This window comes from Sorex araneus, chromosome 5 (genome assembly GCF_027595985.1).
Source record: "Sorex araneus isolate mSorAra2 chromosome 5, mSorAra2.pri, whole genome shotgun sequence".
In the NCBI taxonomy this organism is placed as follows: Eukaryota; Metazoa; Chordata; class Mammalia; order Eulipotyphla; family Soricidae; genus Sorex; species Sorex araneus.
This window is the reverse complement of record NC_073306.1, coordinates 33,815,912-33,828,004: the sequence shown is the minus strand read 5'-3', so window position 1 is coordinate 33,828,004 and position 12,093 is coordinate 33,815,912. Positions and strand designations below refer to the sequence as shown.

Sequence of the window (12,093 nt, the reverse complement as noted above, 5' to 3'; positions counted from 1 at the left end):
AAAGTGACGTGGGTGTCCAGGGAGAGAATTGAGGGAGGCCACCTGTAGTGGAAGCACGTGGGCCTGTTTGCAGGACACTGCGACTCACAGGGACCACGGTGGTGACCGTGGAGACACGGAGCGTGGATTCTTCTTCTGACATAGGAGGGGGGAGAGGGAATTGGCCGAGCAACGAGGAAGGGAGAGGCCGGGGAAGCTGAGCAGCAGAAGCAGCGGGCTCTTGTCGGAACCCACTGTGCGCAGATCAGACATGAGCCCGCCTTAGACTCAGGCCATCACAGTCGCCTGCCAGGTGGGCCTGCCTCCCAGAGAGGACCGCAGGTCAAGGACGAGCGAGGCAATGGGGCTCACAGGGGGCCCCAGACTGCAGCTTCTTCCCCCACCCCGCCATCACCCAAAGGCCGCCAGCGTGCTTCCACTCCTCGGACCCTGCAGTACAGAGGCCGCCCCAATGGAAAACAGGGTGAGGTGGGGGAGGGTATAGGAGCGATGCCCGAAGTGCCAACCAGGAGTCAAAGGAGCTGACAGCGTGCACGCTTAGCGCACCTGAGCCCATGGCTGGCTGCCGTCCAGCTCAAGAAAGCCACAGGGAGGGAGCCTGGCGGGTCAGCCACAGGTCACGGGGCTCAGCAGAGCCTCTTCGAGCAGACCCGTGGTGTGGCCTTGTTTACCTCTCCAAGCGCTTAACTTCCGCATGCTGCATCAGCCCGTGGGGCAGCACCCCTCTGCTGCACCCATGTGCTCCCACTTGCCTCCTGACTCCGTGGGGGTGCCACTTCCATCCCAGCCCATCATGGAGAGTTCTGCAGCAGTGTTGGAGTCTCTGTTGGCCACCCCGGTGGGTGGGCACTGACCTATACACTCCACTCTTTTTTTTTTCTTTTTGGGTCACACATGGCAATGTACAGGGGTTACTCCTGGCTCTGCACTCAGGAATTACTCCTGGCGGTGCTCAGGGGACCATATGGGACGCTGGGAATCGAACCCGGGTCGGCCGCGTGCAAGGCAAACGCTCTACCCACTGTGCGATCGCTCCAGCCCCTATACACTCCACTCTTGTTCTTCTAGTTGCCATCCACTATTGTCCCCTGGGATTCCTTCAGGCCTGGTGCGACAGCACCCTACATGCTGTATTATGTCTCCACTTAAATTTAAGAAAGACCGGAACGAGGGCCCAGGCGATGTTGGAACTCTCTCCATCTTTTTTCTCTCGCCCCTCAGAGACTGTCGGGGTGTGGGGGGGGAGTGGGGGGGGGGTCTCGCCTTTCTCATCAGTAGGAATCCCAAGACTGAAATACAAGTTCTAGTCCGGTGTTCAATTGTCAAGACTATTTCTGTCCTAGCTAGAATCAGGGCTCACCTCTAGCCCAGACAGGGTGGGTCAGTGACACTGTGGGTGATCTTCGGGGAGACACTCCAAAAGCCAGATCTCTGCGGGAGTGGGGCATGGGGTAGCCACCTGCCCGGTGTTCTCCTGGACAGCCCTGCTGGGCGGCTGGATGGTGCCCCCCTTGACTCACACCGTCCCCAGCGCCACCGACTCCGGGGCCGTGTGGGCATTGCTGGATGCGTCACGCTCCGCGCCCTCACCCCTCTGAGCCCTCTGACCGCCCAGCGGGGCCACACCAAGCTCCAAGCCCCAGCCCCTCCTTTGGGGACAGAGGTCACCTCCCCTGGGCGGAGGCCGCCTGTCCACTTGCACTCCTGCGTGTTTGATAAGATCCAGAAGCAGAACAAAGACTCACCTAATCAATGTTTAAATCCTGGATGCTTTTAAGACTGGTTTCTCCACACCCTAAAAGTTCCTTTCAAGTCCCGCCAGGGGGATGGGGGAGAAGAAAACCTCTATTTCCCGGTCCAGCCTGAGTCAATGGACCTGGGTTCTGGGTCTGCCTGGGACTGGCCCTTCCCCGGGACCAGGGGGAAAAATAGATGTGAGACATGTATAGGGAAGAACACAGAGCCTGCAGACCCTGCCAGCCCCCCGGCGCCCCCCAGAGCTGGGGACCCTTTAGGATGCTTTGCAGAGTGGCAAACCCACGGTTGTCCCAGAGCCACGGCAGTCAGAGAGAGCTAAGCTGTACAGAGAAGGCCCTGCCAGCCACGTGACAGGGCATTTGAAATGAGATGCAGTTTAATAGAGTTGCACTGGAAGTTTAAAACAAATGCCCAAGAGTGACATACATGTGAATTGAGTTGTCATATTTATATAGAAAATATTTTGAGATTAAATAAAATGTTAACAGATTAATCTCACTTGTTTCTTTGCCCTTTTTAAAAATGGGGCTATCAGAAAATTGTATATTGGGCCAGAGAGACAGTACAATGGGTAGGGCATCTGCCTTGCCTGCAGCCAGCCTGGGTTCAATCCCCGGCATCCCATAGTGTCCCCCGAGTACCACCAGAAATAGTTCCTGAGGGCAGAGCCAGGAGTAGCCCCTGAGCGTTGCCAGGTGTGACTCAAAGAGCAAAAATTGATTAATTAATTAATTAGTTTTTTTTAAAAAAAAAGCTTTAATAAAATTGCATATTATGGTTCTTATCACATTTTCATCAGACATCACTGCCCTGGAATCACAACTGAGTCCACTCACCCCTGAGTCCCCACTCTCCTCTGAGTGTCCACTCACCTGAGACCCCAGTCACCCCTGGGTCCCCACTCTATGGAGTCCCCACTTGCCCCAGTTCCCACTCGTCTGACTCTGCACTCAGCCCTGAGGCCCCACACATACCTAGTCCCCACTCACCCAAGTCCTCAGTCACCTGATTCCCCACTCAGCCATGAGTGTATACCCCCCTGAGGCCCCACTGCCCTGAGCCCCCCTCTCCTGTGTCCCCACTTGCTTAAGTTCACACTTGCATGAGTCCCCGCAGCAGAGTCGCCACTGAGTTCCCCACCTGATCCCAGTCACTCCCCCGACAGATGGCATAGATGGGCCATACATGATCCTTTTGTGAGCTGACAACAGAATGGGGCATCCTGTGTAGGCGGGAATTTTGAGGATAGGCTACACCCAGCAGCACTGTAGCACTGTCGTCCCTTTGTTCATCAATTTGCTCGAGCGGGCACCAGTAACCTCTCCATTGTGAGACTTGTTGTTGCTGTTTTGGGCATATTGGATATGCCACGGGGAGCTTGCAGGGCTCTGCCGTGTGGGCGAGATATTCTCAGTAGCTTGCCGGGCTCTCCAAGAGGGACGGAGGAATTGAACCCGGGTCGGCCTCATGCAAGGAAACTCCCTACCCGCTGTGCTATCGCTTCAGTCTAATTTTGCTTCTTGTGTCTAGTGCACACACATGAGGAAAGAGCACAGGGGCATTAGAAGGGGTTCAATCCTAAAACAGGTACCAACTATAACCACAGAACTCAAGGTACCCCATGTACCCCAAGCCCAATTTGTCTTTCTGTGGTAAGGGAGCAAGCATTAGAGACCCCATCCTGTTGCTCACAAGTGTATTTATTTGTTTTCTTTGTTTGTTTGCGGGGGTTCACACCTGGCTCTGCTCAGGGCTTACTCCAGGTTGTGCTCAGGGGTCAGTCCTAGAAGTGGCTCAGGAGACCACATGGAGTTCTAGGAATCAAATGAGGGTTGACCACACGCAAGGCAAGTGCCGTAACTCCCGTACTAACTCTCTAGCTAGCTAGCTAGCTAGCTAGATAGATAGATAGATAGATAGATAGCTGTGCGTAGGGGTTACTTCTGGCTCTGCGCTCAGGGATAACTCCTGGCAAGCTCAGGGAACAAGGTGGGATGCCAGGGATCGAACCCAGGTCGGTCGCATGCAAGGCAAGCGCCCTATCTGCTGTACTATCACTCCAGCCCCACAGATATATTTTTTGTCATCTCTTTCCCTCTGGGTCTCTTCCCAGCCCCTCAGTCCTGTAGTTCCCCTGCTCTGTTCGAGATTGAACCAGATTCAGCTGGGGATGGGATTCTTTCCCTGGGGAAGAATCAACAGCAGACTGTCGGGAAGGTTCCCATCCTGACTCCGGAGCAGGAGCACTACTTAACCACGTCATGGAGGACCCATCCTCATCCTCCTGGCCCCCTCGTGAGCCCCTGACACCAGCCCGAAGAGCCTTCAGGCAGAGCTCCCCACTCCAACCATCACCATCAACTTCTAACTGACTTTTCTGACCAGCCCTACGGAAACCCCTGGCCTCACCTAAGACGAGGTGGTGTTTTGTTTTGTCCTCGAGGATGGTAGACACACCAACTTCTCAGCACCTGAGTAACCCTACTTTTTTCTCACATCAACCCTTGTCTCTTAATTAGCTGGCCTCTGAGAGGCAAGAACCTGAATTTGGATTCAGTAACAGAATTTGGTGATGCCTCTCAGGATGACCTGGCCTTCTCCCTGGCTCCGACAGATAAAAGCAGCTGCCTACAGGCAGCCCACCTGGGCTTCCTGGATTCAGTTTTTCTGGGAACCAAGAGAGTCAGTTGTCTTCTGTGTGTGCCAGCTGCACAGTGAGCTGACCCAACATGGGGAGTGTTCAGACCCCAGCAGCTGCTGAGATCCTATTTCATTCATCTTAGGACCTTTCATCAGGACATTTCATTCATCTCTGGCTCCTACAACACCAGCTGCCCTTGACTCTGTTTAAGGAGAAAAAAGTTTGAGAGGAGCCAAATGACTCAAAAACTAGTGTAGTCCTAAGTGGCACCACCAGAAGTCCCCTGTTTTCACTGTTTTGGGCTCTTTGCCATCTGGGACGCTTGATTCACTTGCAGTACCTACAAATGAATTAACAAGACTTGATCACCTCTCTCTGTTTTTCCCAAATTATGCATCTGAAGGAGCATCATTTGTGCTTACGTTTTATACTCGGGTTTTGCTCTGTTCGTGCCTGTGTTTGAAGTTCAGTTCTATTCAACTTTGACTTTAGATTTGGAATTGGGTTTTGTTCTTTATTTTGTTTCTATAAGGGGGGGTTGGCTTCAATACCTTCTAGAAGCACCCCCTGAGGTGGGTTCTAGCAGGCTGGGCCACTTTCAGGGATGTGTCCTGAGTAAAAAAGGAAATTCTTTTCTATGGTAACACTGTTTGGCCTGTGTCTGTGCTAGAATTTGGAGACATGGCCCCTAAACTCCACTCTGCAGCCATTTAAATTGTTTTGACAAAGATCTGGTAAATAAGATGAAATATCCTATGTCCAGGCTTGTATGTTTTCGCAAAATAAGAACTCCTCTCAGAAGCCCCCCCCCACCCCCCGTAATGATGACAGGGGAAGAGTGAAACCCGGGAAGAAACGGATGAGAAAGATAGAAACCTTATGGTTGTCTGCTTTCCACTTTTCCTGCATTCACCAGCCGCCATTATCAGCTGTTCTGCAAGCACCAGGGCTGTGTGCACTGGCCCTGCCCGCTCTGTCCCAGCCACTAAGGAATGTGTTGACCGGCGCCCTCCTAGGTGCAAGGTTGCTGGGGCCGCCCTCTCTACATTGCTTACAGCTTTGAGATTAGGAAATGGAATTTTAAAATATCTCTGAGTAGCAAAAGAATAAAATGTGTACTTATTTTACAAATTAGCTGGAAACATTTTGTTAGCAGAGTTCTGTCCCGAGGTAAAATTGGTGCTTTCTGAAATGGAGAGAGGGGAAAAAAAAAAAAAGATAGGTCTGAATGTTAAACAAGTCAAGCAACAGCTGACCTTCCGCTCCCACCCCCTAAGCCTTCGGCCCTGGGCCCTCGAGTGTACGTTTTCAAAGATTGTTTTAAAGACACAAGCTAGAAGTGAACCTCGACTTTGTTTTGACTAGCTGAGCTGACTGAATATAGCAAAAAACTCTTGAAGTTTGACGAAAATAATATTCTTACTCTTTCTCTCGCGGCTGAACAAAATAAAGTCTAACTCTTGAGTGTGGCAACGTGAGGATGAAAACCAAGCCATGGGGTGGGGAGGGGGTGAGAACAGTCATTTTAGAACACAGACTGCTAGACAATCTGGCTTACGTTTCGTGCTCCTTGGGAATGAGGAGTGGGCGAAAACGACGAAAAATGTATGTGTACAAAAATAGAGAGATAAAAAGAAGTGTGTGGTTTCTGTTGGGAGGGGGGCGCGGAGCTGAGGCTGAAATTAGATTTGGAGATAGGGTGGGGGCTGGAATGGGGGGCTCGGGGCGGGGGGGGGGGCTGCATTCGGCGCTTGGCCTTCTCGTCCAGGTGTGAAGCCGGAGCTGGGGGCTAGGTTAGGACCCCCGCAGGCCAACCCCGCGCGGGTCTGGGAATGCGCCTGGGCCGTAGCCGCAGCTGACAGCGGTCCCGCCCTGCCCAGGAATGCTCTGCCCGGCGGAAGGGGACAGGCCACGTCAGCCAATCGGCTCCAGCCCTGCCTTGGAAACACCTGTCGGTGGCTCCTTCCCTCCCCCGCCCCCACCGGCTCACCTGGGTGCAGGTTTGGCAGGTGAAGCGCCTCCCCCCGGAAGCGGGGCAGGCGCGCCCCACCTGCCCGCCCGGCCCGCTCGGGCTGGATCCAGCTCCTCCAGGCGCCTTGTAAGTGCCCCACCGCCGCCCTCCCTGCGCCAGCAGCGCCCCCTTCTCGGCGGCTCTCCCCCCGCAACCCCGCGCGGCCCGCCGTCCAGCACACCTGTGCGGGCACCTGCCCGCAGTGAGGTCACAGCCCTGGGGAATGCCGGGACCCGCTCCAGGGCCCCGCCCCTCGCCCCCGCCTCCCCGGGGGGCCTGGGGCACCGCTCTCCCGGCTCGGCTCCCCGGAGGGGGTGGGGGGCCTCCTCGGCCCGGGGCCCACCTGCACCCCGCACCTGCTCCGCAGCTGAGTCCCAGGCACGAGGCCAGATTCCTCTGGGTGCGGGGCTTGGGCAGTCCCCCCCCCCCCAAGGCTCTCCCGCTAGAGGCGAACGACTCGCCCGCCCCGCCCCCCTAGAGACAGGATCCTGCCCTCCCTCGTCCGACTGGGGGTGAATCCACAGGTGTCCTCCTGACCCTCCCTCAAGCGCCTCTCTGACTAACCTGACTAACCCACACCCAGAGTCTTTTCCAGGAAGGGAGCCGGGGGATCCTGCAGGGCACGGTCCATGAGTAACCGCCAGGAGGGTCCTCACCCCCGGGAACCTCCCTTTCCCCAGGGGGCCGGGCAGGGAAATGGGTGCGTTGAGGAGGCGGCTGAGGCCAGGGAGGAGATGGGGGTGGTGGGGGGTTGACAGGCCTGGACAGAGGGAACAGTCGGGGCGGCTCCCCGAGGGTGTGGAAGTGAGGCACAAGAGGAGCAGGTTTGGAGTAAGGTGACAGGCTGGGGTGGGGGCCTGTTGCATCAGCGATGACTGTGGGACATCCCAGTGACAATTGTTTGTGGAGGAGCTTGGGGGTGGGCTGCAGAAGCCACCTTCTGGGGTGGCAGAAGGGCTGGGATGGGGGGTGGAGGGCATTAGGGGTCACTGCTAACCCCCCCTAGAGGAGAGGCCGCCCCCAGAGTGAAGGCTGGGGAGCAGGCAGCCGGGGCCAGAAGAGTTAAGCCCGAGCCCCCCTCCCCCGCCTGCTGCCCTAGGAGCCAGCGGTGACAGCTGACAGCTGAGGCCGTGTCAGTGGCTCCTGAATGAGGCTTTATCTCTGCCTCCCCGTCCAGTCCCTTCGTCCACCCTGGCCCAGCACCGCCGGACAGCCAGGATGGGACCAGCTACCAAGAGAGCCAGAGAGGTCAGTGGTTGGGCAAGGGGGTCCCCGGAAGCAGGGGGACTCTTTCCCAGGGGCGGTGGGGAAAGAGGCTCCCCGGGATGGAGGGCTCCTGGGGTCCCCCCAAAGGCCCCGGGAGGTAACGTGCGTGGTTCTGCCCCTCCAGATCATGGTCTCCGCGCCCTGGGCGGTAAGAGGAGCGGGACTGGGCGCCTGTGCCCGCCGAGCAGGTGTGTGGGGACTCCAGGCCCCGATGCCCACCCTCTAAGGCCTCACCCTGATCGCCGCCAGCGACTGCCATGCCTGCGGGGGAGCCTCGAGGCCCGCCGGGCCTGGTGCTGCCCCCCGACGTGCTGGCCGAGCAGGTGGAGCTGTGGTGGTCCCAGCAGCCCCGGCGCTCGGCGCTCTGCTTCGCCATGGCCGTGGCCCTGGTGGCGGGCTGTGGGGCGGGCGGTGTGGCCCTGCTCTCCTCCACCAGCAGCCGCTCCGGAGAGTGGCGGCTGGCGGTGGGCACGGTGCTCTGCCTGCTGGCCCTGCTGGTCCTGGTGAAGCAGCTGATGAGCTCGGCCGTGCAGGACATGAACTGCCTCCGCCAGCCCCACCACGTGGCCCTGCTGCGCAGTGGCGGGGGGGCCGACGCTCTCGTGGTGCTGCTCAGTGGCCTGGTGCTGCTGGTCACCGGCCTGACCCTGGCCGGGCTGGCCGCGGCCCCCGCCCCTGCCCGGCCTCTGACTGCCATGCTCTCTGTGGGCATCGCCCTGGCAGCCTCCGGCTCCCTCTTGCTGCTGGGCTTGCTGCTGTACCAGGTGGGCGTGAGTGGACACTGCCCCCACATCTGCACCACCACCCCCGCCACCCTCAGTGACCGCAGCGGCGATGGCAGCGTCTTCAGTGTCTCAGGACAGTTGTCTGCGGGCCGGCGGCAGGAGACCACCTCCAGCATCGCCAGCCTCATCTGACCGAGGCACACTGCCTGCCTCAGCACCCGAATTGTGCCAGCGTGTGAGGGTGCACGTGTAGTGTGCGTATGCATGCATGAGTGTAGGGCCACGAGTGAGCAGGCATGCATGTGTGTGCTTGAGAGCATGTGTGTGTACATGTGCGTGAGCGCATGTGTGAGTGTGTGAGTATATGAGTGCTGTGTGTGAGTGCATGTGCGTCTGCATGAGTGTGTATGTGCACGTATGTGCATGAGTGTGCGAGTATGTGCATGTGTGTGTGCTCATGACTCTGTGAGTGTATGTGCATGTGAGTCTGAGTACATGAGTACATGTGTATGAGTAAGTGCATGTGGTGTGTGCATTAGTGTGTGCGTGCAGGAGTGTATGAGTATGGCTGCAGTGTGAGTGCATGTGTATGCTCATGAGTGTGTGCATACATGTGTGTGCATATGAGTATGTGTATAAGTGAGTACCTGTGTGTATTCATTAGTGTGTGAGCACATGTGTGCGCGCGAATGCGTGAGTATATGTGAATGCATGTACATGCATGTCTGTGTGTGTGTGTGTGTGTGTGTGTGTGAAGAGGAGTGTGAGTCCTGGGGAGTGTGTGCATGTCCCCAGCACCGTCCGTCCCTCCTGTAGACTGTAATGTGTTTGTACCCAAACACCCCTCATGGAGCTTGAGTGCGTCTCCTCAGAACCGGATGTCTGTGGCCATGCAACTTCTGGAAAATGCCTGGCAGTATCTGGGGCCTCTGGGCGGAGCAGTATCGGGGATCCCTGAAGATGACAGCCCCTGTTCCCAGCAGCCCTCAAAGCCAGGCCTGCCGCCACCACCATCGGGGACTTGACACAAGCAGTGGCTGCCGCAGAGACTGCACCCATGAGAGCCTTCCCCGAGGAGAGAGGAAGGACGGAGTGGAGCTGCCCGTTTGCCACAGGGGCCTTGGGCCAGCGGCTCGCTTGCCTCTCTCAGTCTGTTACGGGGGTGCTGGTGGTGGCTGTGGGGAGCATTTGAGACGAGGGGCATGCATGGGAGTTGGGCCTGTGAACAAAAATGATGGCTGCTGTCTTATCACTGCCTTGACCTTGCCCTCTTCCCCAGAGCCCCTTCTTCCCCGCCCGCACCCCTTCTCACGCCCACACTTGGGGCCCATTCAGGCTGACCCCAGCTTCTGGCCTGTGGCATCTCTACTTCCGTGCTCAGAAGCTGGCACCGAGCAGGGGAGAGGGTGTGCCAGCTCCCGGAGGTGGTGGGTGGCGGGTCCCAGGGTGCAGCTGGGAGCTTGAGGATTTCCACGTGCGTGGGTGCTGCTTCCTGGGGAGACCTTCCCCAGCAGGACAGACCAACCGCCTTCTCTGGGGGCTGCAGCGCTCAACGGCACCTCCAAAGCCCAAACATCCTGGTCTGTGGAGTCATTCCACCCACAGGCCTGCCTCTGTTTGAAACCCCTGTGGGCGTAAGAGTCACTTCCTATTCCAGGTCAGCCCCGGGAGTCTCCTAGGGTGCGGGGGTACTTCCTGGGAGCCAGCGGGAAAGTTCCACTGGAAGCGCCAGCACGGAGAGGCGCCTCCTAAGAGGTGTTGGACTTGGGCTCAGGGGCGCAACCGCTGGCACCTTGCCTCCTGCAGGATCGCTGAGTGGTGGCAAGGGGAAGGGAGTTGCCGCCGAGGGCAGGAGGGCTGTGGGCAGGAGGGCCATGGGCAGGGAGAAATGGGCTTGTCTAGGAGCAGCAGGTCTTTCACGGACACCTCAGGCCCAGCGTGTTCGGGATGAAACCCCACTCCTTGTCCCTCCTCTCACACTGCCTCCTCCGCCTCCTCGTTCCCGTGGCATCCGGGTCAGAGCCTCTGTGCGGCTCCACACAGCCCCCCAGGCTACCTCCTCACCCCGCGCCCAATAAACGCATTGACTTCCGAGGCTCCTCTCTGCCTGGGTGTTACAGGTCTCGCCACCTCCAGGGTCATCTTCATCTTGTGTGATCCGCGCAGTGGCTGGCTACCTTCGCGCCTTGTCCCCTTGAATCTGCCTCCTGCCCCAACACAAGGCCAGCATTCCAGACACCGTCCTGCAGATCTTTCCCTGGGGTTCTGGAAGAGGGCTGCATGGGCTAGTGGCATGCTTTGCATTCAGGAGCCTCAGGTTCCATCTCCAGCACCACATGGTCCCCCGGCACCCCCAGGAACAATGCCCGAGCACTGAGCTGGAAGTAGACCCGGAATACCACAGAGTGTGGCCCCAACATCATTAAAAAAAAAAATCCTTCTCAGGGGCTGGAGTGATAGCACAGCGGGTAGGGCATTTGTCTTGCACGCGGCCAACCTGGGTTCGGTCCCCAGCATCCCATAAGGTCCCCCAAGCACCGCCAGGAGTAATTCCTGAGTGCAGAGCCAGGAGTAACCCCTGAGCATCGCCGGGTGTGACCCAAAATGCAAAACAAATGAATAAATAAATAAATCTGTGGTCCCTCCAGCAGACTAAAACCGGATTCCCTAACATGATTTGTCCCCACCCCACCCCCTCAGTGTACCCATGACTGGCCCCACAGAAGGACCGTGACCTCTCCCAGGCTCCTTTTGTCTCCTTTTCATCTCTCAAGAGCCAGGCCTGTAGGAAGCCACATTCTCTGGAAACCTTCCTCACTGTCCTACTGCCCAGGAGTTGTTCCTTGGCAAGGCCCAGGGCCCCCAGAGCAGAGCCCCTGTGTGTATCCCTGGCCCTTGGCACAGACACTGACACAAAGGAGGGGCTTGGCTTGGTGGGGTAGCTGATTGTGGGGGGAGGGGACTCAGGAAGAAATTCGCCCAGATTTGGAAGAGGAGGACACGAGGTCATGGTTCACGGCTGGCCCCGAATGCTGCCCTATGAGGCTCTGCGCTGCCTGCTCCGGGAACCCTCCCTCTTCCTCAGCTCCCCAGAGGGAGTCCCAGTGTCCCGGGCTCCAGCCCAGCCCCTTGGCCAGCACACCTCGCCTCCCCGGGGTAGGGGGGGGGTCCTGTGTGCTTTCTGCTGTGATTGCACTAAATGCTCCCACGTTTCTCCCCAAAGGAGAAACAGAGGCTCAAGCTGGTGAGAATAAGCTGTGGATGCTGTGGGCTGTGTGGCTGGGATTGGCTTTAAGGGGAAAGGAGGGAGAAGAAATGGCCGGATGACCGAGGAGACGAGTCACTTCAGCAGCCCCCTTGGATGAGATATCATTGGGTCAGCCACAGACCAAGAAGAATATTCCGGAAGGAACGGCACGAAGAACAGGTTGAGAGATGGGGGGCCTGGCTTCCACGAGAAATCACACAGAGTTTGTGCAAGCTCTCTAAGGCAGGAGGAAAGGATACACTTAGGAACCCTATAACTTCAGGGCTTTGGAGCCCCCCTTAACAGGGGGCTTGGCCTCTGCGGGTGGGGTTGCACACCGAGTTGATGCTCAGGGGCCGTGCTGTGCCAGGAGTCAGTGCCAGGATGGGACCCAGGGCCTCCCCATGATGTGCTCCAGGCCTCTGAGCGGTCTCTCCAGCTCAGG

The 12,093-nt window shown here is 57.7% G+C and overlaps 1 protein-coding gene across 1 annotated transcript; it reads left to right on the top strand.

The window, feature by feature from the left end:
- The first annotated feature begins 7,511 nt into the window (after positions 1–7,511).
- On the top strand, positions 7,512–10,495 carry TMEM125 (transmembrane protein 125). Its single transcript, XM_055138961.1, has 2 exons — positions 7,512–7,658; positions 7,801–10,495. Exon 2 carries the CDS (start codon positions 7,934–7,936, stop codon positions 8,591–8,593), a length of 660 nt encoding a protein of 219 aa, XP_054994936.1. The 5' UTR covers positions 7,512–7,658; positions 7,801–7,933; the 3' UTR covers positions 8,594–10,495.
- Positions 10,496–12,093: the final 1,598 nt, after the last annotated feature.